This window comes from Anoplolepis gracilipes, chromosome 2 (assembly GCF_047496725.1).
Source record: "Anoplolepis gracilipes chromosome 2, ASM4749672v1, whole genome shotgun sequence".
In the NCBI taxonomy this organism is placed as follows: Eukaryota; Metazoa; Arthropoda; class Insecta; order Hymenoptera; family Formicidae; genus Anoplolepis; species Anoplolepis gracilipes.
Window position 1 is genome coordinate 14,750,001 of NC_132971.1, and position 27,392 is coordinate 14,777,392.

The following is a 27,392-nucleotide window of genomic DNA, read 5'->3' on the forward strand; positions in this document are numbered from 1 at the left end:
TTAAAACAATATATTTAATAACAAATTAACAACGGAATAAATCGGTGTCCTGATATTTTGGACAACTTTTGATTTTAGTTTTACATATTAAATGTAAAGAGACTATAGTGTTTGTGTAATTAAAATTATTAAGTACAAAAGAGATAATTAATCGTCGAATAATGTCTCCAAAATTCTATGAATTTATTATATTGATAAAAATCTCTTGTTATATTGTAACTTTATATCTACACGATAGATATTTTGCATATCTTTAATAAAGAATTATATATAGTTTATTATTATTGTTATACTTATAATAAAATTTACTATTTAAAATTTGTTTAGTCATTATAATAAAAATGATACAAATTAATTTGTATCATTTTTATTACTTTTTTAATTTAAGAGCTTGTCTTCATATCATAGTCATTATAAATTTAAAAGACACACACACGTGTAATATGTGTATACATATATATATATATATATAGCGTGGTTAAAAAAATAGCAAAAAAAATTTGTTAACAATGCGAATGCAAATGTAGTTTCTAAGATTTACTCTTTCGCACACTCGGTAATTATTATTTCCGATGAAGAACGTACAAAAGCAACAATGTCACGACATTTTGTATCACGAAAACGCAATAAATTTATTTGACATTTTCCATCCATTCCTTCTATCCTCGCTCCGCGCCACTTCTTTTCCGAGGGAGAAAAAGCTCTCGAACAAGTTCAACGTTTTCTACGTAACGCTGACTGGAAACTCTTGGCCAGGCCAAGGGAGAGGTTCAAAATAAGAGAAAAGCACCGCGTAAAAAGCATCGAAGTGGTACGGCGCCTAGTGAGAGAGGATGGTTTAAAAGTACATGGGATGGAAAAGGTGTGTAAAGAACGTATAGGTAAAATATAAAGCTGTGTGCAAGTGTGCGCTCATCGAAATCTACTTCTCGTCTAATGGAAAAGTCACTTATTATAGCAAATAATGTACGTAAAATTTCGCGATAACTCCAAAATAACCGTTGTCAAAGTAAAATTACAATAAAATTCGCGAAAACAAAAGAGATGTACAATTGGAACTGAATTCCGAAAACGATGATTCGTATCTTCGGTTTCTTTAAAAATCGGTTCAACGATCACACACATCTCACACTGTAATTTTAATCTGATTTTAATTCTTTCAATTTTGTAATGAAGTATTTTTCTTATCATAAAAACTTATTTTATTATCTTTTAAAGAGAGATAAATATCAAACGCATAGAGCTTGTTTAGAAAAATGTACATACATACACATACATACGTACACATATCTATTGTATATATGTACTATATATAATGTTTTTATTTATATATTTTATATTTATCTCTCTTTATAAGCTAATGAAAAACAAGTTTTTATAAAAAGAAAAATACCTTATTAAAAATATATACATATATATGTATATATATTAATATTTATCAATCAAAAGTTAAGTCTTTTAAAAAAATTGATTAAATGCAAATTACATATTAACTCATATAACTTCATATCCTAAAATACTAAAAGTGACATACATGAACCAATTAATAATTTGTATAAAAGATGTTTTTTTTTTATATTATACTGTACTTGTGTACATATTTAATAAATCTGTGCAATTTTAACGACTACGATAATTTTCAGGAAGCGGACGTATCCAGACCTCGGGGTTCGTTAGCCAACCGCGAAGATCATGAACTTAAAAGACAGGGTACTTGAATATACACGCACACGAAGTAATCATAGTCGCCATCGTGCGCGGAGAAGGAAAGAGGGTCTGAAAACCGTGGCAAGTCGAAAAACCGCCGTGCGGCATTTCCAATTCTTTTTGCCCCGGTCCAGCACACGCATCGGGTCAGCTTTCAGGCTAACGCGGTAAAGAAAATATTTTTAAAATAATTTTGCACTTAGGTGTCCTGTACCGTCGCCGCTGTGGCCGGCCACCGCCGTTAAGTTGAACAGAAACGGCCGATGCGAAAGAACGGGAAAAAGAGAGCCGGTTAAAAGAGTGCAAGAGAGTTGCTTTACAGTTTTACCCCATTCCAGCGTCTCTCCCTCTTACATGTGTTTAACGAAAAAAAAAAAAAAAAAAAAGAGAGAAAGAGAGAGAGGGCAACGAGAGCAATGGAGGGCGCGGGAAAGGCGTAATGATATTTCTATCATTTAGCAGGCCGGGAATATAATCCGGGATAGAATTATGCGGGCCCGTCACGTAGATAACGCAAATGTTTGCGACCGATTGTGATGCGAAACATACAGTTAGGTGTTGCTTAATTAGCTGAGTGTAGTTGAATGCGAATCGCGTTAAGCGTGTAAAAGAAGCGAGTGAGAGTGTTCGAAACAATTATAGACTTTTCGAACGATTTTGTAGATTGAACCGAATATCACACAACGACTAAAATGTTGAAATAAATCAATTTTGACATAAATATTTCTCTACTTAGAACGCTTAAATGATAAAAAATATTTTTGAAACATTATATATCTGTTAAATCATGAGCATTTGATAAAAAGTAGACCTATAATGACTATATTTTCTTTTATTATTTGTTTCTTTCCTCTCGTTCGCAAAAATCATTTAAAAATGTGATTTCAATTGTTAATTAAAACTTATACATGGGACCAATTTAACTAAAATTAATCTTAATCCTAATTGAACTTATTCCTCACATTTTAATTTTGATGATTTTACATACATATAGACAAGGTAAATAGAGAAAAGTGAAATCACCCCTCATGCATAGAGCGATTTTTTATTTTTCTCGATATATTAAAAATTATTCAAGATAAACATAAATATATTATACAAAAGTTTTATTATAAAAAACATTTCTATTTAACTACATTAGTAAAATTTGGAAAAAATAATTTTTTTTTACAAATTTTGATAAATTTTTTTAAAATTTTATTAATGTGATTAAATAGAGATGTTTTTATCATGAAACTTTTGTACAATATATTTTTTAATAGCTTAAAAAATTTTTGAGATATATTGTGAAAAATAAAAAGCCGCTCTATATATGAGAAGTGATTTCAACCCTTATTAGTTAAAAATTTCTATCTTTTCTTGAAATTCGTGTTCTGTTCTCGCATGAATCTTTGTCCGGTTGTCATTTCTGTATTTTTTTTCTTCTTTTTCGTTTCTTGATCGCGACTCGCGCATGATCGATCAAACTAACGAAGGCAGTGTGGTGAAAATTGGGAAGGAAACTTCGTACTTTTTTTGTCCGATGTACGATTCGGAGCGGAAAAGGGCACGGCGGAGAGCGCGAAAATCGCGGAGCACGAAAATCGAGGAGGAAATGCGGAAAATCGCCTCGGTCGTCTGCAATCACGCTGTCGGTGAGAGAAATTGCTGCAGACTATAAGAGAACATTCTCTCTCTCTCTCTCTCTCTCTCTCTCTCTCTCTCTCTCTTTCTCTGTCTGTCTCTCTCGACGACGAAGGCGTGATTATCGCAAGAATATACGCGTATGAAAAATCGCATGATATCTCACCATGTTTGCTTCTAGTTTTCGTTGAAAACGCTTTTACCTCTCTTGAGATATATTATATAAAAGATAGTTCGAAAATAGCAAAAAGATTCACTATAATTCAATATATTTCAGTATAACAACATTGACATTACAAATTGCGTGATTTTGCTCTTTCTTGACAAATTGTTATATATATGTATATGTACGTATGTATGTATCGAGTGCAACTAATTATCAATCCACAATAATTTGTTATGCGTCAACAGAATGCATTTTAACAAATCCAATTTGAGCTCTGAGGATACAATCTGTACGAATCCTTAGATTCAAGGAAAGATAAGCATAAATCGTAATCATTGTCGAATTACAAAACCTCATTACAGCTAACAAATAAATTTTGAATATTAAAATAAATGGGACTTATAAAAATTCGCTAATCATTAAATGTTAATGAAATTTAAACAAGACTTGCATAATTTTATACATGCGATAAAAACGTAAAGTATATAAATATATGAGAAACTTGAAAAATTCAAATAAAATAAAATATTATATTATTTTTTTAATGAAATATTGGAAACTTTTTATTAAAATATTGCATAATATAAGTACACAAAATATGTAGCCATAGAAAAATGAATCTACTATCAGCTTGATAGTGGAGCAATTTGCTATTGAATATGCATATATTAGAATATCGAAGGTACATATACACAAGGTATGGCACTAATCACTGGCCAATGTGCATGCGACCTTACATGGACAAGCGAGATTGAACGGAATGGGGCAATGGCGCGTGAAAAGCTCCAGATAACACGACGATATTTCGAGCGGCATATCGGCAAAGCTCAAAGAGTTAATTGTATGTCCGCGAGGCAGAGGACAGAACGGGAGAGGAAAAAAAAAGCGCCGCGAGCCGGCCGCGCTTGTATTTTCGATAATTATTCGACAGTCGATTTGCGTGCGGATGGACTGCGCATTGGGGGGAGACGGAGGGAAGGTAAACGGGGGATGAACGAGCAGGTTGGCAGAAGAGAGGGGAAGGGGAGTAGACACGATTGCGGGGTCGCGGGGGTGGTTTCCGAGAGTCGCGTTCAACCATCCGGAAGCTATGAATATATTATTTGACGGGCAGTTTCGGTAGACTCCGATCGGATGGAGCATCGATCATGGCTGGCGCATCCCTTTGGGCCATTTTCATGCGTCAGAATGCGACACGCCTGCGATCGAGCGATTGCTGTGAAAATAAAAAATTAAAAAAAAATAAATAAAAGGGAACACATAGACAGGCGCTCGCGCGCGAGCATATACAAACAACGCGGCTGCTAACCAGCGCGATATTTTTCTCGAACAAAAAAATTCAAATAGCGAAAAAAAACGGGATGGACATTGAGCAATGGATCGATTTTTCCCTTCTTCGAGAGATAAGAAATTCAACAGATAAACATAAAAAAGTGTATATTTTTGTATTGTAAAACAAAAATTAACGAGAGAAATAATCAAAGAATGACATAAAACGATAATTATTTTATATACTTTTTTTTGTTCTCTCTTAATTACTTTTGCTGCATTTATTGTAGTTTCAATCATGTAGAATTTTATTATAATTCAATAGTAGATATAGCATTGTCTAAATAAAATCGAAATCTTAATTCACAAATAATATATTAATTAATTAAGCATGTATTATTTAGTTTATGATTATTAGGAGGCCATCAACGAGTACTTTAATCACTTCTAATTAAATAGTTTGAAATTGCAACTCGTTAGTAAAACTTAAACAACCTTTACTTCGAGCAATGATAACTGGAATTTTCGCGAAGACAGATTGTCACTCTGAGAAAGGACGAAGATAACGAGAAGTTAAAATTACAATGAGAAGTCTGTTCGACAGAATGTTCTGCTTTCTGTTACACAGTGTAAAGCACAAATTTAAATATTATGAAATATTACTTCTTGCTTTTTAATTGATATATATATATATATATGCAAACATATTTTTAATAATTTTTAAAAATTGCTCGCAGTTTTATAAATCAATCTTACACACACAAGACAAATTTACTATCTCTTTAAATATTATATATATATAAAAATATATTCAATTTCTAAAAAAAGTATACTATGAAAATTATAAAAATTATTATACATTTTTATCTATATGCTATTATTACAACTTATAAGTTTTTATCTCACAAATTATAATAATGTAATAATAGTATATAATAATAAAAAAATTATATGTATATATCTATATATAAACATAAAGAAAAATATTACTCTATTAAATATTACTTATTATATTATAATAAAAAAATAGAAAATGGAAATCTATCATATGTTATATCATATGTTTCTACGTAAAAATAGATTCCCATAAAAATGCAAAAGTACGGCTAAGTTCATTAAAAAAAAAAGTTACATATAATAGCTATATAATTAATTAAAATTCAACTTGATCTAACTTTCTAAGAATTATCGAGAAGTCCTTTCGGAATATCATGCAATTGAAACGCATCCGTGGGCGGCAAACTGTTCATGGAGAAATCACGATGGGTGGTCCTTTCTTCGTAGTAATCGAGTAGAAAACTCAATCGCGATCTGACTTTCGCATGGCTAGTTTTGCTCATTGTTATTGATTCGATTTTCAAAAGATAGCCTCTGAGATAAAAAGAAAGGAATATTTTCCGATCGATCTCTTTTTTCTGCATCGCAGCTGTTGACGTTAATTTTAATCGATTTGCGCGTCGATTTATCTGCAGTTTGTTTCCAATTCAATCTGAGATATATATTTATGTATTAAAATTTTAATTTTTATTATAGTTGTGACATCTTTTGTAACGCTTCATCTTATTCGAAATTATATTGAGCTACTCCTGCATGAATTCTCTGTCGTAGCTGCAAATGTCGTATAAAAACTAAGCTTTTCATGTAATTTGTGACCAAGATACACTTGTATTAGCTATAAATAACATATAAAATGTAAAATTTAGTCAAAAAAAATTGAAAAATTGAATTGTGAAATCCCATGTACTTGTTCAACATGAAAAGTAACCGCGGTCGAGATAAAGAGATCGTATACATGCGTGCAAAAGTGATGGTGCTACATGATGCAAAATGCACCTCAAAAAATTCGGGACCGAGAAAGGGAGGAAACGCGGAACTGGAAGATGCAGTCCGACGTAACCTTTGACACGTCATAGTCGGCGTCATAGTCGGCGACCGCGCTTTGAAGTCCGCGTATTTTAATGCAACGGCGAACTGTGCATATCGAGAGACTGCTGAATTAATCGCAGAGCACTCCGGCGGGGACGGAGCGGGGAATAGAGGAAGGAGGGGGAGGGGGGACAGGGAAGGAGAGAGAGAGAGAGAGAGAGAGAGAGAGAGAGAGGATACCGACGTGGAAACCCTGGGGGGAAGGGAGAACGAACCGGCCCCGCTTTTCTGGGGCACGTGCCCATGGGTATCGGTATTTCGGGGTGCGTTAATACCTCACTATCCAGACGGATAGAGAGAGAACAGAGCGAAACATTCACTCCTGCACATTGTTTGCGGCTTGGAATCAATAAAAGCATAGCTTTAGGCTACGGTGGTCGCTATGGCAACGGGAGACCCATCCGTGCACTATCCCACTCACCCTCTCTCTCTCTCTCACCCTCTCTCTCTCTCTCTCTCTCTCTTTCTCTCCCTCCTTTTCTCTCTCTCTTTCTCTTCCTCGCTCTTTGCCTCCTTCCTTCCTACGCCCCGCATCTCCCTCAACCCTTCGCAGTTTATCCTCCATCCCTCTTCGATCCTCAAACACGCACACCCTCTGTTCTTCTCCCGTCTTCTCATTCTCTTTCTCTTTCTCTTTCTCTATCTTTCTTGCTCTTACTCTTTTACATCTGCGTCCATTCTCCTTCTCTTTCTCTTCCTTTTTGTTTCCTTTCCCTTCTCTTTCTCTGTTTCTGATTCCTCAAAAATTCTGTTTCGGTCAACTCGAATTTATAACCGCGATCGAATTGCTCTCACAATAGAATGCTCTTAAACTCGCATCGTTCCGGGATTTAGTACGACGACAACGATTTTGAGAAACAGATCTAGACCGATGTCTCTCATAGCAAACATATACAATAGATAATTAATAGAGATTTGTAGTAAAATGGATAGTCATCTAGATAGATAATAAAAAAACAGATTTTGTCAAATATATTTGCTCTGAGCTTCGTCAATAACAAAATAAAAATCAATGCGATATATATTATATTAAATGTGATGTCAGATTCTAAAATAGATCTAACAATATAGATCTGTTAACAGAGTATAATAGCAAAAATTAAGCGAAGTTACAACGATACAATCTGACTATATAGTATAACCTTCTTTACATAAAACATACGTTTATGCAGCAACAAATAATGACAGTATTAATAAACATAGTAATTATTCGCTATTGCATAAATGTGTATAAATATTGCGGTATATGTTAAACTCCAAAAATGTATTTATTGAGTGTCTGTATCATACACGAAAATAATACACAATATAAAAGACTGATTTTCTGCATGTAGAACTTTTGTTTCTCTCATGCTAAATAAAAGAGCTATCAAAATGCAAGTAGTACAAACATAAATATCACCATCATAAAATCATGGCGGTGATACTTCTGTTCGTACTACTGTAAATTATAATTGACCATTGATAATACATAAATGCGTAAAAGTTTTCCAAAAAGTTCCTAAGAATTTTTCAAACATTTTCGTTCAAATTTTCAGACAAAATTATTTTTAATAGTCGCAGCAAATAAAATTTTTGAAGATACACTTTTCCAACAAAAATTTCTTAAATCCCCATAAAATTTCTACAGAATTGTCTATAATTTCTTCACAAAAATTCCCGGAAAACTACAAATTCTTAAGGTTTCCTTAGTAAATACTTTACAGGAATCGAATACATATCGAATCCATACAAGCTTATTTGGCAAAAGAAACAGGATAATCGAATTAGCCGACTTTTCGCATGGATTTGGAGGAAAACGAAACGAGAGCCCGCTCAAAGAGAGCGGTCGTCCGTTCGGAGCAACTCGTTCAATACGCAAACTCCAACGGAAAAACGTCGATAAGCGTTGTCGCGTGTTCTTGCTAACCAAGTCGAGAGCCAGGGTCGAGAAAATCACGGACGAAGATCTGTAGCGGAGGGTGGATCGAACAGTCAAATCCATCGCCGATCAAATCGATCGATCACCACGGAACGTTCGAAACAGGTAAAAAAAGAGTTTGTGAATTTGTCATTTGTCGTTTTGACATTTCGAAACAAAGTAGCAGAGTCTAAAATCCCGGTCTAGGGTTATGACAGTCTAACCTGGCGCTCCATCTACCAAGGGATGATTACCCTCTCGCTTTCGAGATACCCGCCGATAGTCACAGCCGACGAGCGTCCCGCGGGGATAGCTTAAAATTGCTATCGAAGTACACGAAAGTACTGCCTTTTGCGATCTCATAGAAACAATCGACACACTTTTGCATATAATATTGCACAGACATATGCCTGGTTGTTCTGGCACCAGTGACAGATAACTTATCGCAGATAAGTGTACATTACAAAAATACCAAGTAACAATGGTCGGTATATTCTAATAATAATGAACACATGTCAAATTCAGAAAATCATGATTTAAATAGCGTATGTATTTTTTGTTTTAATAAAGTATTATTAAAAAATGTATTATATATATTTTTCGGGATAATATATAGGTACATAAAAATATATTTATTTGAAATGCAAACGCACACACATATACGTATATATGCACAATATTTTAAATTATTAATTAAAATAATAATTTCAAATAAAATATTAAATATTTTTATTTTAAATACAGAAATAGACAAGCGATGTAAACTGTAAGAAATAATACATTAGTACAAGTTCGTGACAAATGTATTCAAATATTTTACACTATATCATAAAAGAAATAATTATTTTAATTGATTACTTGAAATATATAATGAGAAATGCATATATAAAATATTTATTTTTCTTTCATTAAATTTTTCATTAAATTTTTAAAATAGATTTTTAATTAATATACAAATGTAAAATACTACTTCATATTAACCATTTATAATCTAGTGGAAAAATTAGCTTTTATAAATATTTCTATTTTTAATTTTATTTTTTACTTTTCCACCTGTGTATTATACATACACTAATTGTAACAAAAATATAATATTATAATGCTTTATGTACTATATAAATAAATATATAATTTTAATATAATATACTATATATTTATACGTAACATATATATGCATACGCTATAATCTTCTTTTTTTTCTTTTTCGTTTCTATTTATTTCAAAAACTTCCTCAAAAATTTATATAATCAAGTACGTTACCAAGATATCATTAAGAGAAAAGATATGGATATTATTGTACGATGAATGAAACCATTTATGTGAATTCGTTTCCTTTTCATTGATTTTAACCGCGCTTTTGAGAGAGAATCAGGGATAAATAAAAAACAAACTTACGGGAAAAAATGCAAAATATGTGTATCACGTTCATGTCATCGCGCGAGATCTCGTTAGCACCTACGTGGCCAATCTCCGTCGACGACATGTCGCTCCATGGTCGATCCATTAGTGTCAAATCCGTGAGCTTATCCGTGCACCCGATATACAACGGGTAGCGGCAGATTCTTACTGGTCCCGACGATGCGAAGGAGAATGTCGAATGGGTGCAGGTCCCCTGTAAGGCGACACAGGTACATATGGGCTCTCCCATTGAATGGACCAAATGATATAAATTATTTATAGATTTCGACACCGGAGAGAGACAGAGTTACACAGGCGGGCGCGGAGGGTGTTCGAATTGGGGCGCGGCGGAACCCCTGAGGGGGTCCTCTCGCGCATCGAAAACCCTTCGGGGATTCCCCCCTCTCAGCATATGCATTCTCGCTTCGAGACCACTGTAAGCCTATATAAAATTGATTCCTAAGTACCCTGTATTCGTGTCGGCCTCGTGTGTCTTTTAACACCTATGTCATTATTTGCTCTCCGCGTTCTTGCAAATACATCGCGGATAATAGCAAATGTTGCGTTCGAAATTAATTTTTGATTGCCTTTAAACAATGAAACAGTGATAAACACATATCTAGAGATTAAACCACTTGTTATATACAAACAAAATTTAATTTTTTACATATGTTTTTAGTAATACATAATATACGTAAAAAATATGTAAATATGTGAAAAAAAAACACTAAAAAATTACACATAAATTTTCCTTGATTTATGATATTTGTCATTTCTGAGTATAAAATAGATAAAAAATGTCAATAGTCTGAGGCTAAATCTCTAATTGAGGATAAATCTAAATTTCGAGAACGCGAAAATTTCACTGAATATATATCAAGTACATTTTTTCGAGCATGGTCTTGTAACAAATCGGGACGGGCCCACGATCGCGCAGCACGCCCCCCTGGGGTCCAATCTAAATCAATGGGCTTGTGGGTAATCGCATAATAATTACCGGGACCCCCTCTACCGCCCATCTGTCACTGACCGACGGGGTGTTCAACCCTTAGAAGAAGCAGACACTCTACCACGGCGACACACCCGATGAACATGTCCCAGCAGGTCCCATTGTCGATGGGCACCGATCGGAATGTCATGGAGCGCCCCTCATCATTCTTTCTAAACTACATTCGATCGTGTACAAACCGCGCAAAAGAAATAAACGATTCATATAAACTAATATCTTACAATTAGTTTAATTTATAAATTTGCGAATTAAGCTCTTTCACGCATGTAAGACTTTCGTATGCATATGTTATTAGATTTCAAGGGTGTGACATCCAGTTTATCTAGAATAATATAAAAATATAGAAATATCATCTTTACAATAATTTGTTTCAGATAGCAACATGGAGGTGATACTTTTAATTAATTTGTGGCTCGGCCTAGTAACTGGTCACTTTCGTGGACCGCATCATCCTAAAAGTAGCATATCCCATCATCATTATACACCGCAAAATGAAATCAAATTAACGCAGGATTCCGAACTCCTTCACGATGCAACGTGAGTTGAAAAGCAATTAATTTTCTAAATAAATTAATAAAATTAATAACTCTCTTATTTATATGTTTACAGAGTTATTTAAAATCGATAATTTTAAATATATGTGTATATAACTTTATTAAAATAATTTTATTTAAAAAAATTTTCGTAACTGTCAATTTTATTTAAAGATCGACAGGAGAGACTTATGTATGAAGAATAATCGTAAATTATATATTTGTAATGTTTGTCTTATGACTGAAACGCAAAAGAATTGCATTAAAATTATGATATTTGTAATTAGAAAGATAAAATGCAATGCGACTTTTTTTGGAAAAGAAATTAAAATAAAAATTCTTAAATCATTTTATTTATTATTTAGAATTTTTCAAGAGCCAAATACTGTAAAATATATATATATACATATTTTCGCGCATTTTCTAGGTATATAAAGAATATATAAAAAAAGTTTTATGAAGAAATATAATTTCCTCGAAGCAAAATACGAAAATCACGAATCTCGCCAAATCTGCACTGCTAAAGAGCAGAATACTTGGCATATAACGTTTCATAAATTTTTAAAAACTAAATTGCAAAAGCTCTTGCGTATCTCAACTTACTCTCTTCATGCTAATATTTGAATATATATATATATATATATATATATATATATATATATACATAAATTTATTTCTCGGTATTAGTAATTCTGAAATCAGAATTTTTCATCTTCACTAAACGGAGTCTCTAAAATCAATTTGATCTTTAATTTCATCAATTCGGTCAGCCTGTCAATCGTTAAATAAATCGAAAAATAGTTTCCAATTTAATACTCAAGAATAAAAGTCGCGATTTTATTTCACAATTTTAGGCATCTGAAGGAGGACATTGGTCCCATGGCCGATCAACTCGATTTTTCAAAGATGACAGAACAGGAAATAGAATTCTATTACTTTAAGTACGTTTGGGATATCGGAATTTGCCTTATGCTCAATAAATTATTGAATTTACTGTTACTAATAAATTCTCAAATTATAGAATTCATGATGTCGACAATAATACAAAATTAGACGGATTAGAAATTCTTCATGCTCTTCAACATACTTTACACGAAGATGACGAGGAAAACGCGACGCAATCAGACCAAGACTTGATCATAGGTACGTTTAAATAAAATCAATATAATAACGCTAGAAACTATATAAAATTGTATATACTGATTTTTTTACAAGTATGCGATAAAAGCGATTTTTAATCTAATTCAATTATTTAAATGAATTTAGGCCTAATAGATAAAGTGTTGGCAGAGGATGATTTAAACAACGATGGCTATCTAGAATATGTTGAATATGTTTTGGGAAGGAAAAGAGATCACGATGCACAAGAGAAACGAAACAAGCTTAAAATTGGAACGTGAAAATTATTAACTTGGAATATATGACTATATAATTTTGGATTATATATATTAATTGTAAAAAGAAATAAGAGAGAGAAATGATATGAGAGAACTGCGCATTTTACATATTGTAAGACATAATACGAATTATATGTAACTATATGCAATTGATACTCTGCTATCAGTGTCATTATTTTTTATTTTTATTTTACATACTAATATATATTTTATAGTTATTATTTATTTCACGTAAAAATCAGAAAATATATATAAGAATTATACAATTTCTTTTGTATAACTTCTTTTATTATAGCTTTCTTTATAGTAAATCAGTTCTTACAACATAAAGGAGTATCCGTTATGACTAGATTTTTTTCCCAAAGATCTTTCACTATTTGAATCTGTAGTAAAATAAAAATATGGTACATATTAATCATTTTTAAAAAATATTTATCTCATACAATACAATATACATAAGTAAATATGTTTAATACCTTAACGTCATCATTTTCAATCGGCAATTCCTTTACACATATAAAATTAGGATAGGATATTATTATTTTCTGAATACCAGGAACAAAGTCTGCAATAATTTCTAAAAATTGCGGCTCGTATTCATGATATTCTTTGGAATTTTCGGTGGAATAATATATCCTATATATTCCATCTTCTTCTATTAATCTAATAATAATATAATAAAACATAGTTATGTACATCGTTTTGTCTTACAATTAGAGATTTTGCTTTTTTAAAATAAGTTATAATTTTTGTTACCTTATACAATGTGTTCTCAATAATCGTATCCTTGTCTCGAGTGTTATATCCGCGCAATTCTTAACGATTCCGTTAACCATAATCTCGCCGTCTTCCATCACTGAACATTTTTGTTCATCTTTGGTGAGGAAAGGAGGCAGAAAATCGTGGATATGATCTTTCGCTATCAAATCGACTGCGCTGTCCACATCGATGTAACTTATCAAATTAGTTATTAGATCCTTTATTTGCTTTTTGAAAACTTTTTTATATTCTGTTGCACTTGTGCTATGTGCAATGCCAGTGTATCTTAAATAGTCCAAAGGCAATCCTTCGCGAAAGCGACTGTCAGTTTCAGTCGCTCGTTTCAGAGCTTGCGGAAGGAGTTTCTCAAGCAAGTCGCACCAACTATTTCTCTGATACATACTTAACGTAACATGCAAGCTATGAGTATCGTCAATGGTCGTTCCTTGGTGAATGGTTCCCCGTGGAAAATACAACAAATCTCCAGCACTGACGATCGTGTCTAGTATAGGCTCTCCGATTTCCGATTGATCGAAATTCTTAGACGAATATCTCGGCAAATATTCATTCTCATTAGGAGGCATGTACAATCTCCACCTCTTTTTACCCTCAATTTGCAATATAAATGCTTCAATGTCATCATAATGAGGCGCAAAACCTTGACTATTGGGTGGCGTGAGATACAAATTGGCACCAACAAAACAGCCAAAAAACTCCTGGAGAGTAGCTGTAAAATATGTTTTATAAAATAAAAAATAATATAAAATTTTTAGAGAAATATAATAATAATAGTATGTCATACCATTGAGTGCATGTAACTGAGGTATAAATGTCTGAGGATTTAACATTCTCACAGAACAGTCGTTCAGATAATAATCCCAAACAACACTCGGAAGAGCACGGCCAGGAGGATTGTGAGTCTCTCTCACTCCATCGACATAAGAAGTAATGTCAATATTTTTGGTGAATAAAATATAATTATCTCTCAATACTTTGTCCAGTAGAGACGTCGATACGATCCACTTGTAATAATCAGGATTACTTCTTTTTATATGCACTGGAGTCGTTTCCCAATGTTGCCTGATTAAAATAAGACAATTAATATTTTAATACATAACAATAAATACATGTTTAATTATACTTGTTGATTTAAACTTACATAAAAAAGCTTTTTGCTTCCAAAGGCTGTATTAGCCACTCAAATAATTTTTGACTGCCTAAAATAGGATTAGGACCACCAAAATATGTTGCATCTTTATTTAATGTATTTTTATAAAAGTCTATGTAATTTAAATGGTTGTCATCATTTTCTTTCTCAATATTCTCTCTTAACGTTGTTTCAATCATTGCAATAGTTTTTCTTTTGTCACAAGTCTTTTTTTTAGTTTTCTCCTCCTTTTGTCCCTTTATTGTTTTCAATTTTGATTTTTTATGCATACTTTGCACATTATTTATCTTATCTAACTGTTGTATTCCATTATTTAATTTTTTTAATTTATTTGTAAAATTTATTAATTTTGTAGTAGATAAGGATCTTTGTTTACAAATTCCCAAATTACCTTTTTTAGTGACAATACCACTTTTACTTTTTAAAGAGACATTCAAGGTATATTTATCTTTATTCTGTTGCTTTTGAGTTTTTGGTTTAACAACCATTTGTTTAATATTTTTTTTATTAGATTCTAATAACAAATGCTTATTTTTCCTTTTTTTACTGTTCATTTGTTGTTCTGTATTCTTACGTTTCTTTCCATACATAGAAAAAGCTGATACTAAGTTGTTTTCAGACATCTATATGAATAGGACACATAATTAGATATGATTTTATATGTAAATGCAAATTATCAATTTGTGAAACCTTTGATCTTACTAAAATTTATACACTTGGCTTAAATACTAACCTTTTTTTGTATACTAACTTGAAAATATGTCTTTACTTATGATATTTCTTCCTTTTTACATTTCCACAAATGGTAGTATCACAATGCACTTTAATTATTCATGAAAAATTCAGTTCTTTTAATTCGCTTCTTTAACAAATTCTTGGGATACGACAAACAACATATGTAACACGTGATTCTCAAAATTCAAGCTATTCATTCATGTATCCAGTATGTACCATGTGCAGGCTGTGTTCCGAAATTGGAGGGAAAAAGATAAACTCTATTAAACTATACTAGCGTCACATTTTACGATCACCTGGAACTAGATAGCCACATTTTCGGTGATGATAAAACAGTTATGTAGCATGGACATGAACCAACTGGTTTATGTCCACACTACATTTACAAATTATAACTCAAGAAATATGATCGTTTATGAATTTATATGCGAGAAAATAAACTTTTTTTTTAAATATAATGTAGAAGATATTAATAATATTTACAATAAATATTATTTCTTCTTTTTTATTATTCTTGAAAAAAATATATCACTTTTATCAAAAACAATTAAATTATAATATATTATAATGCTTATTTTAATTTTCATTGTAAATTTATCCAGATAGCCAAAAGTGTGCCAAGATTACGATTAGTTAGATATGTATTAGTACATTGATAAATATTGAACATATATTGTATTATTTTTACTGTTATTCGTATTGCATACAATACAATACAATAAATATTGATTGCACGAATAATGTGCATTGTGTATGTTCATATTCTTTCTTATTATTGTGCAGTATTAATATCTTATTATTGAGAACATAATTTTAGAATTATCGTGATTTTTGCGATTGAAAGAAGATAAAAAATTATGTCGTGTTTGTCATTTTAATGTCGTCAAAATCTTGTTAATTCATTACAATTATTTATTAATAAAATGTTTATAGAAATGAGATAAAGAAAGATCCTAAATGTTAGAGTCGCCAAAAGCGGGAACGAGAACAAGTAAAGAATAAAGGAGATGATGATTAACATCAAAAAGTTTCGAAATCTCTTTGGCGAAGTTTATCTTATCTATAGTTTTTCACATATTATGTCATCTTACAAAAAGATATTAAATTTTCATATTTCATATTTTATCAGTTTAAAAATAATTTTAATGGATTAATGAAATTTTTGCGATTAAAATATGATACCAAACACGACATAAATTGAATACTTTTTATCTCATTCCAATCAATAATTTTTAATTAAATATGTAATTAAAATTATAATTACATATTTAAAAATTAATTAAAAACTGTACAAAAATCTTATAAAAATTCATAATTTATTCTCCAATATTTTTTGATTCATGTAAATCACTTGTTAATAATTATATTATTAGTTATTATATAATTATCTATTATTATTATTAAAATTTGTTTATAAATTAAATAATTACGATCAAAATTTACATTATAGCTAAATAAATTAAATAGAATTATCTATAATAAACACACATATATTATATAATAAAAATAATTTTTGTAATAAATAAATAAAAATTAAAATATTAAATTATATTTAATAAATTAATTTTTTAGAGCAATGATAGAATAAAGTAATAGAATATGTGTTTTTTTCTCTCTCTTTCTCTTGTAACAAAAGCCTTTCTTGAGACCGCCTGAACAGGCTACAGGATTAAAGTTCGAAAGACGTAAGACATTATAGACGTGAAGTTTTAAAATAAAAGAGTTCATTAAAAGAAAAGAAAGCAATCGTAATCAGCGACTATGTACATGTGTTTAAAGGTATGTGTGTGTGTGTGTGTGTGTTTTTATTATAATGAAAATTATGTCAATAATTATTTGTGTAAAAAATAGAAATCTCTATACAAATAGAAATCTCTATTATGGACATACGCATAAGTATATTTATTAGACATAAACTAAATGTAAATTGATAGTGAAAAATATGTAGAAATTTACTGCGTATAAATACATTTACTGACTATAACACTATATGCTATTATAAAAATTTATCATATTATATTAAATAAATATTCTCTCTCTCGTCGTAACTATTTAATTATTTTTATATATTACTACAATACAAATATATTTATGCGTGTGTATATAATAGAGATTTCTATTTTTCACACAAAACATCATTAAGATAATTTTTATTATAATCTATTTAATGAATATAATAAGAAAATAAAATCGTTGTACACAATTATATATAGCAAATTATAAGATTACTTTGATTAAAGTACTTTACACATTATATTTCGTAATCGCGTTTCACGTATTTTAAAGCATGTTAATGTATCATATAACACATTATATCATTTTAATTAAGGAATTTTACATGCATCTTAGAATCACTTGATGTACATATTTTATAATAGAGGTCAAATTTTATCAAGTAATATAGTACGTATTTATTGTTTTGGCAAGACGAGAGAGAGAGAGAGAGAGACCATACATTCCTTCTCCTTGACGTCACGCGTTGCGTAGTAAGAAAGGGGAGAGATTGAGAGATATCAGCCGTGAGCCGCGAGCCATTCATTCCGAGTCCGTCGAACGTAGTGTCAATGTGCGCACGTGCTTTTACTCCGGCGCCGGCGCCGGCACGTGCGTCTCGCGTTCGCATTCGGTCACCTCGAGGTCGAACGTGCCGTACACGTTTCTCGCGACGATAATATGTAATAATAATATTACGCGATAATTAAAATATGTCTAAAATGATTTCGAAATAAAATAATAACATTCGACCTTGGTGACATGTAACGCGCTATTGTTTTTACATTCGTCTCGGCTTCGTCGCGATCGCGGTCGTGTTCGTTCATATAATTCCTGATTTCGATCACGAAATTGTTGTCGGGGATCGTATTTGATGCCGGCTAAATGGGATTCTCTCAGCGTTGCTTTCCAGTGAAAAATGATTGATTGAAGAAGATGTCGAATCGATGTCGTTTATTGGTGTTTATTCGCGTTTTTTCAATCATCATTTCTTACTGGGCAACAACGTTTACACGCCTCAGTATCGCGGCTGAGGTGATTACCGGCCATGCAGGCAGACGTAGGTTTGTGTATAGAGAGATACATAAACGCGGTTAATATTGAGCTAACGCTCGATAATCGGTTGTTGAGAGCACGATCTGCTTCGACAACAGGTTTCGGTCTTAATTGATTAGAGGTCGATCGATTGTTGGAATAAATCGTTGATGAGTCCCTTTTCTTACACCGTCTACCAGCAATACGTATCGCATTGAGGACGTCGACTGGAGGATTTAGGTGACGCTCGGTAAAAAGGTCCGATCCATTTCATAAATGTTCAGATTGTTGAACATTTATGAAATGGGTGTTCTCTCTCCGTCTACCAGGTCTACCAGCCCTATGACGTATCATGTGAACTGTCTGTATGATAGACACATATGCTCATCCGAAATTGTGCCTAATGGGTTTGAGTCGGCCTGAGATGCGGAGCTGCACGAACGAGAATTGAGTGAACCCCATTCGCGATTGATTCCCTCGATCTTTCGTCTTCTTCTGCTTCGGACTTAACTGTTGCTTGGACTGTGGTCGCGCCCGACTTGTCGACTCCAAGTATGATTCTCGGGCGTGATGAAATGGGATTTTCGATCGTTCCGAAATTCGGGAGTGTCGTCAAAGTATCGCGCGCTTTTACTTTTGTACGGTTTAAGATATCGCGTGATTTTACTATCCTTTGGATAATTTTCAATCGAATTAAAAAAGTATATCGCGCGTGTAAAACAATAGATCCTGACAAATCTGACATCTGAGAGGAGGAAGAGGCTTAGGAGAGGCATCTTGCATCGGCGGAGCAACCTTAGAGTAAATATTATTTGTATATTAATTATTATAAATACCTTATTAAATTAATTTGGTTTATTTATTTGAATGATTAAACGGGAGAAACTCAGAGATAAAGACTTTTATACAAATTTTATAAAAGTTTCTATTTAAAAAATAGATTTTTCTTAATTTATAAAATTATTCCATATTTATATATCTGCTTATTATTACACACATCGAATATAAAATTTGATGAGTACAATAATAAATTCTTGAATATTAATTATTTTAAACGCTGCTATAATTTGAATTTTATATTTGTATATTACAGATAACGTAGCTTCAATATCGACAACTCCGCTGTTACGCATCAGTATCGGTGAGTAGACAAAAAACTTATTTTATTTTAAAGCAACAGATTTATGTAGAGACTTGTAAATGTAGAATGTAGATTGTAGATTGTAGATAGACAAATCCGTTGCCTTAATCCTCAAATGGCAGAATAGCTACGTGTATGGCGAACTCTGGGACAATTTTAAATTAAATAAAAAAATTTTTTTGTATGTTTTATTTGATATTCAAAGATAAAATTTTATATTATATTTTTATTAATTTTTTGAATTTTTGTTAAAATAGAAAAATTATTTGTAAAAATTGAAAGAGAGGAAAAAATGTTTTAAAAATAAGAATATATAATATTTATTCCAATTTTATACAAGATACGTACATAAAATATTTATTTCAATCATATATATGTATATATGGAGTTTTATAAAATAGTTTTAAAGATACAGATATTTAATAATCTGCCGACAGAGCAATTAACATGCATGCTAACATATTTTACATATACACTCAAAAAGATGATCTTGTAACTTCAACAAAAATTTTCTAGATATAAAAAATTAACTGAAATAGATAAATGATTAGCAAATACTGTGATACTGCATATGTTTTGTACTTAATCAATTTAAATGACAGAGACAGAATTTATATCTGTATTATTAGCGTAATTTAGACAGAAAATTTTCCTGTGATGCCTATCTTAAGACCTATTATATATTAAAGATAATTATATTTATAATTAATATTTGGCAATAGAATCTAAATTTTCTAGAGGTATTGCTAGAATATTACTGCTATAAATTTTATATGTGACAAACAATATTCAAAAACCAGATACAAAAAATAACAATAAATTTTAATTAAGATATCTAGAAATCTATCTACATTAGCAAAATATTTTTTCGAGTGTATACACCGAAAAAATTATATTTTTATCTTAAGAATATTTTACTTATCTTTATAATATCTTCTTTCAAACTAAGCATCAAAAGGATCTTTTTATTGTTAGTTTAAAAGAAAAATCTTCTAAAGAGTAGAGGAAAAAATATCCTATTCAGGATATATTCTTACATGTTAAGAATATCTGAACTACTTTTATTCTTTAGAGAATTTCTCTTTTTTTATAATACAATAACAAAAAGTAATTTTACAAATAGACATTTGCTATTTATTAAAATTTTGACAAGTTATATATATTTATATATAACTTTAAAATATATATTTAGTTTTAATTAATTTTTAAATAAGATATTTCAAAAAGTATCACGTAGAAAAGAAAATATTCTTATCTATTAAAAAGTTTTATAAAGTATACATTTTTTCGAGAAAACAATTTTTTCGATATACATGATTATATTGTCTTTTGCGATTTTTGACGACTGAATGACGTACACAATCGTTTACAAAACGATTGTACATACACAAGAAAAAAATATTCTTATTTTAACAATATTTTTAGTTTAAAATTGTAAATCTTGAAATGAGATTATATTGCGTTAAACAAAGAAAATTTATTTGAATAAAAACATTTTATATAGTTCAATCAAGAAAAATATATTTTTGTTATTTAAGAATAATTTTCTTGAATGGAAGGGAAAAAATGTTACATAGAAAATAACACATGTTTAAATCGAAGATTATAATTTTCTTAGAGTCAAAATAATTATTATATTCTTGAGATAACGATTATAGGATTAAACTATAAGACTGTAATATTGTTGAAATTTAAGATTTTTAAATTCTTCTTAGAAAATTATGAATTGTTGTGATAGCTGAAATAATGAACGCGTATATTCATATATATGTAAGTTTTGATTTGACATTTATTTTTTTCCTCTGTAATATCGTACGATCTTAAACAAATATATGTGTCATCTTATTTGCCGGCGATAATAGTTAACCGGGAAAAAAAATTATTTTTCTTCTTTAACCTTGGCACGTGAAAATCAAAATTTATTAAAATTAAAATAATATTAAAAATTTCATAATCGCAAGTATCACTAAACTTCTTCTACATAATATAAAAATTATGTAAATAAGAATAACGAGATTCGAGCCAACAATTAAATATTAGCCTTTTATTCGTGAAATTTGTCGATCGTGCTTTTGCTATTGAAAAACACAAGTCTAAAGTAAAATATTGCAAAGTTTAAGATTAAATATTATCGATCACTCGTAGAAAAAATTTGCAAAACAAAATAATTTAATTATCATTTTTTTAAAAGCATTTCATGAATTTTACGTTAAATATTTGTTAAACTATAAATTATATTTGCAAACATTGCATTCTTTCTATGTTTTTGAACGCGATTGCTTATGTCGGCGAAAAGATCGCTACCCTTTATGGTAGGATATTAGCGAATGGTTGTACTAGTGGGGAATCGAAACTCTCCTCATCACGGAAAGTCATTTCTCGTCGATTTTGTAGGATCTATCTGCAACGCTTAGTTCAGTGCCTCATTAAATTTCCGTTATAGAGTTAAAACTCAAAGGTTTTCTTTACGGTTTCTAGAAGCGCGTTTGACAGTGATTCAACGACGATCACCATACATTGTTTGTAATATATATTCGTATTAATATTAATATTATCTTAATAATGAAAATAATAAATTAAACTAATAATAGATTGGATATAGATATATATATAATAGATAAATTTAATTTTTTTCATGTATACATATATTCAAATTACAATTTTCATAGACTTCTTTGATAAAAAATTGTGGTTATAAACAATAAGTATATTTTATATTAATTTTGAATTAATTGAAGTTTTAATCTCATTAAAAAAAACATTTTCAGCAGATTTTTCAGCAGACATGTTCCACCAGAATGGATATTAAAATTAGTTTATAGACAAGTATAGATTTATATATCATAAAGTACATGCGTAAATTTTGTGATATATATTTGACAAAACTCATTTTTTTATTAGATTATACTTAATGTTATATCATGAATGCATGAATGTACTGTAAAATGTGTGAGTAGTTAAAAATCTTGAGACAAATTGAATGGGTATTCTGATATCAGTAAGATATCGACAAATTAATTTATTAAAACGTTACAAAAAAATTAATCGATTGATAATTTTTCATTTGACGTTGCTAAATATTCAAATTAAATTTTTTTTATTTTTTAAATCTCGCTGTTATCGGATCTGATTCGTCTCGAGCACATTTTGGTATCCTTAAATTATTTACACTCACATATTTAACCAAACAACGAAAAAAGCGCATGTATTACTTTTCCTTAAATGTACTCGATTGTAACCACGTATACATAAAAATTGTTATATCCAGTCATTTTTCAATAAAGAGATATTTTTTAATAGTGGAAGAACATATTTTTTTACGTGAATTTTTATCTCGTATATTGAAGATGGTAACAAACAGTCATTAACTCGCTGCCGAAATCACTGTCGCGGGAGCAATCAGAAAGCTCGGGGATTTGTTCTCTTTTGTAACGGGACTTGTAATGTTTAAATATCACTTAATTTTTCTTTGTAACTCGATTCTGCGGGATCCAACTTACAAACAAAAGCATGGAAATGTTACCCTCCGATTTTAATGCGCTTTGAATATGTTGTAATCTAGGTCAAAATAGGAGACCTTTTTTTTATGTGTTCACGTGGCCGTTAAGAGGATGAAACACCCTCTTGAGAAAAATTGGTTTTTATATTTCTGAGCAAACATCATCGAAACGGTAAGAGATATAAAAAGAAGTTTCCAATAAAAGTTTTATGGTTTTAATACTTTAAAACTGCATAATCAGATTTTTCAAAAAATGAAGGGAAAGGAAGGATTTCAAAAGTATGACATATTAGAAAAATCTGATTATGCAGTTTTAAAATATATTAAAAACCATAAAACTTTGGATTGAAAATTTTTTTTTATATCTTTTACCGTTTCGACGGTATTTGCTCAGAAATATAAAAATCGATTTTTCTCAAGGGGGTGTTTCATCCTTTTAACGGCCGTATGGGCACCTATAAAAAAATACGTGTTTCCTTTTGATCTAGACTATAACATATTCAATGCGCATTAAAATCGGAGGTGGACACTTCCATACCTTTTCTTGTTAGAAATAAGACAAGTTAAAGTCGCTTTCTACTTTTAGGGTCGTTCTTCTCTCTTAGATATTAATCAGTATATTACTTGACAGAAGGATCTTGATTTGATTTAAGGAGCTAAGACTCCTTCATTAAATGCAGCAATAACGCGATTATTTTAATTATAAATTCATTTTAAGGAGATAAATTCATTTTATTTTATTTTACAATTATCAAAACAAGATACATATCTGATTTTTAATCGCGGAATTCGTATATAATCGTACATTTGAAATAAATCAGGCATCCGATTTTAAATCTGCGTACAATTTCTCATGCATATTATAATTACAGATTATAAAATATGTTCCAAATGTCAAAATATTTTTATTTTGCATAAAATGATAATAATTATATATTGTGCGTGTGCGCACATTGTGGTTCGATTGTTATAGTAATTACAATTAAATAACAAATTAATATTATAATTACCGTCAATTTTATTTTATTCATTCTGTATATTTGCGAAATTTAAATCGCGATTTATCTTTTAATTTAATTGTTAGACTAACATCGAAACTTTATTTATCTTTTTGCGCCATCGGATATTTTCTTTAGAAAGTCTTACCAAATGCATTAAAATTCCAAGTTCTCTTAATTGACAGAGACGATAAATTTATTAATAATTCTTTTGGTCCTAATAGACTATCAGCTACATTTGATTCAAAAGTTTCTAATAAATTTTATATTGAACGTGTTTCGAACATGTGTTTCATGTAAAATATAATAAATTATATTTTATATTAAACTTTGTATCCTATTTTGTAAAATATATTTTGTATTATATTTTATATTAAACTTTGTATTCTATTTCATAAAATATATTTATGATATAATTAATTCTACGCTACATATAGAATTAATTATATAATATATATTTTGTAATATATTTTGTAATATACTCTCTTGTATAATATAATATTTTATTTTGTATCACACTTGTAATATATATTTGTAATATAATTAATTCAATGCATAACATAATACATATTTATGTATATAAATATACCTATTTCAAATGTGAGGTTTCTCCTCAAAAATGCACTTTGAAAAACATAGGGGTTTTTAGTGGATATACCTACCGCTCTTTATTGGTGGGGAGTCCCACACTCCCCCGCCAACTAGTCTAAAGGGGGGGAGGGGTGCGTGGTGCATTTTCTTCCTTTAAAAAAAAACACCATAATAATCCGAGAACACCAAAGAAAGATACGTTGAACACAAATGCATCATAATTAGAAACGAGAAGAGTTTGCAGTCTAAAACCTACTAATAATAATAATAATAATAATTTGTAATTATATATATATGTTATATTTTTTATAATTCAATTATATTATACAGAGATTTAAACATCTAAATAATATGCTGCTATAAAAACTATAGTAAAAAATTTAAGTTTTAGAATGGAGAGAGAACATTCGAAACTTTTTATATAAAGTTTTATATAAAGAAAGAAACGTTTGAAATATTTTGCAAAGCCTGTATTTTTTTTATCTTAATACTAATTATATATAAATATAAAGAAAGATATTTAGATTAATAAAAACTATTTTTGTAATTTTTTCTGCTGTGATGAATTATATGACTCTTTGCAAAATACATTTTTCGAGTGTAAAAAGACGTCTATTACTAATCATAAATTGCATTATATATATATATATATCAAGAGGTTTCAAAAACTTCAAACACATTATAAGATGCGTATTCTTTTTATTCAATTTCTGTTTTAAAATGTATTATAAAACGTATTTTTTTAAATGTATAATATTATAAAAAGTGCTTTTAAAAGTAGACTTTAAAAAATATTGCACGATATGAAGAACGTTAAGATGAGTTATGCAATTGCTTACACTAACAAAAAAATGAACGTTCATGAAAGTGTATTTTTCAAATCGCATTCTTTGTAGAGTCCGTATTTACATATTTTTCAAAAACATTTGTTACTTCCTTGCATAAACTATTTAATTATTTTAACGTAGTAGATTTTTCCACTACAATAACATGTTTTATCGCATTACGTTTTAAATTCATCTGAAAATCAAAACATTCATTGCTCTATATTTGACAAAATAGAAGCTTTTACTTTAGAAAAAAGACATTCGGATTTCGGAATAAGCATAATTCGAGCTAAAATTTAAGAAAATAAGCGATTGAAACCGACGATTAATTCGTGCCAGTTTTAGCTGACTCTAATGTGTCGAGACTTGCTTAGTTATTTTATTATTTTGAGTTATTTTGAACAAATAATATTGATTAAATTTAGATTTCGGTTCGTATAGACATTTATCCCTTCATAGGAGAGCATTATTTGACAAATAATCAAAATTTCATGAAAATTTTTGACTATGTGTCTACGTTATTATTATTAATTCTTATAAAAATTCACAAATATTTTTTAATTCTTATTATATATGTTTTTTATTATTATTATATAACAAAATATATAATTTTATATATAATAAAAAATATTTATATAATTATACAAAAACGAACAACATAATTAACAACAAATGATTTACATGAATTAAAAACTATTTGAGAATTGTGAATTTTTATTGTTATAATAAAATATCTGTGATAAATAAATATTAAAATATTAAATGATATTTAATAAATTACGTTTTTAAGAATAATGATCAAATAAAGTAATAGAATATCTCTGTTCTTTTTTCTCTCTTTTCTTTCTCTGAAAAAGACAAACACTATAATATATAGGAATAATTAAAATAGTTACGACAACAAAGAAAGTATTTATTTAATATATAGTATGACAAATTTCGATAATAGCAAAACAGATTGTATTGGAGATTGTATTATTAAACCAACCGATTTATGTCCGTGCTACATCCATAACTGCTTTATTACAGAAAGTGACATGCAGCTCTACACCAAGAAGTGGATGTATGCGATGCTAGTACAACGTGGAAAAAGCGTTGTATGAAAAATGGCAAAGGCCTTTCAGACTTGTCTCTGAAATAATATACGTGAACTATAGATTTCCAGTAGCAGTGAATTTTGGAACAGCCTTATATGTGAGTTTTTTGCGCGGTGGTAATAATGCAACATATGATATGAATAATATTCAAAAAGTTTTAGAGTACATTAAACAGAGTATACGAATAGCCGTTCAATCAGCTGCTAATGAATTAATTAATCTTAAAGATTAATTTGTCATAAAAATATTTGAAATACTTTTTTTAATTACAAATTTTTCTTAATTATTATTAAGTTTTAGTTTTGACGAATAGAAAACTTTTCTTCATTCTTATTAAGGAATTGCTAAAACTCATTAAGAAAAAAATCAGAAATTAAAATTAATATATAAAAACGGAATATATAAGAAAAATATTATTAAATTTTCAAATTTCTTATTTTTCAGGATTAGAAAATTAATTTTGCAAAATAAATTCACAAGTTTTTTTAAATTGAGTTTTTATAAAGAAAAGTGAAAAAGAGAAAATATTTAATCTGTATATTATTTTTATGATCTTTCACATTTTTCACGCAATAGAAAGAAGATAGGGGATTTGATGTAAAATCAATTATAGATTTTGAAA

At 29.7% G+C, this 27,392-nt stretch overlaps 2 protein-coding genes and 1 long non-coding RNA gene across 3 annotated transcripts; 2 read left to right on the forward strand and 1 right to left on the reverse strand.

Annotated features, from left to right (window-relative positions):
- The first annotated feature begins 8,585 nt into the window (after positions 1 to 8,585).
- LOC140662772 (multiple coagulation factor deficiency protein 2 homolog) lies at positions 8,586 to 13,063 on the forward strand. The gene is made up of 5 exons (XM_072886399.1): positions 8,586 to 8,717; positions 11,373 to 11,535; positions 12,386 to 12,472; positions 12,553 to 12,674; positions 12,798 to 13,063. Exons 2-5 carry the CDS (start codon positions 11,381 to 11,383, stop codon positions 12,929 to 12,931), a joined length of 498 nt encoding a protein of 165 aa, XP_072742500.1. The 5' UTR covers positions 8,586 to 8,717; positions 11,373 to 11,380; the 3' UTR covers positions 12,932 to 13,063.
- Positions 13,064 to 13,088: 25 nt separating this feature from the next.
- Positions 13,089 to 15,820, reverse strand: No66 (Bifunctional lysine-specific demethylase and histidyl-hydroxylase NO66). The gene is made up of 6 exons (XM_072886398.1): positions 15,589 to 15,820; positions 14,847 to 15,478; positions 14,490 to 14,767; positions 13,685 to 14,414; positions 13,405 to 13,591; positions 13,089 to 13,311 (listed from the first exon to the last, which is right to left on the reverse strand). The coding sequence occupies exons 2-6, from the start codon at positions 15,476 to 15,478 to the stop codon at positions 13,240 to 13,242; spliced, it is 1,899 nt and encodes a 632-aa protein (XP_072742499.1). The 5' UTR covers positions 15,589 to 15,820; the 3' UTR covers positions 13,089 to 13,239.
- Positions 15,821 to 18,144: 2,324 nt separating this feature from the next.
- Positions 18,145 to 27,198, forward strand: LOC140676418 (uncharacterized). The gene is made up of 3 exons (XR_012048559.1): positions 18,145 to 19,418; positions 19,711 to 19,758; positions 26,703 to 27,198. It is a non-coding gene; the product is annotated as an uncharacterized lncRNA (long non-coding RNA).
- The last annotated feature ends 194 nt before the right edge of the window (positions 27,199 to 27,392 follow it).

Coding starts and splice junctions, on each gene's coding strand:
- No66 (XM_072886398.1), bottom strand. CDS start 15,478: ATGTCTGAAAACAACTTAGTATCAGCTTTTTCTATGTATGGAAAGAAA. Junction 13,592..13,684: donor TTGAGAACACATTGTATAAG/GTAACAAAAATT, acceptor TATTATTATTAG/ATTAATAGAAGAAGATGGAA. Junction 13,312..13,404: donor TTGAAAATGATGACGTTAAG/GTATTAAACATA, acceptor ATTTTACTACAG/ATTCAAATAGTGAAAGATCT.
- LOC140662772 (XM_072886399.1), top strand. CDS start 11,381: ATGGAGGTGATACTTTTAATTAATTTGTGGCTCGGCCTAGTAACTGGT. Junction 11,536..12,385: donor GAACTCCTTCACGATGCAAC/GTGAGTTGAAAA, acceptor TCACAATTTTAG/GCATCTGAAGGAGGACATTG. Junction 12,473..12,552: donor ATAGAATTCTATTACTTTAA/GTACGTTTGGGA, acceptor CTCAAATTATAG/AATTCATGATGTCGACAATA.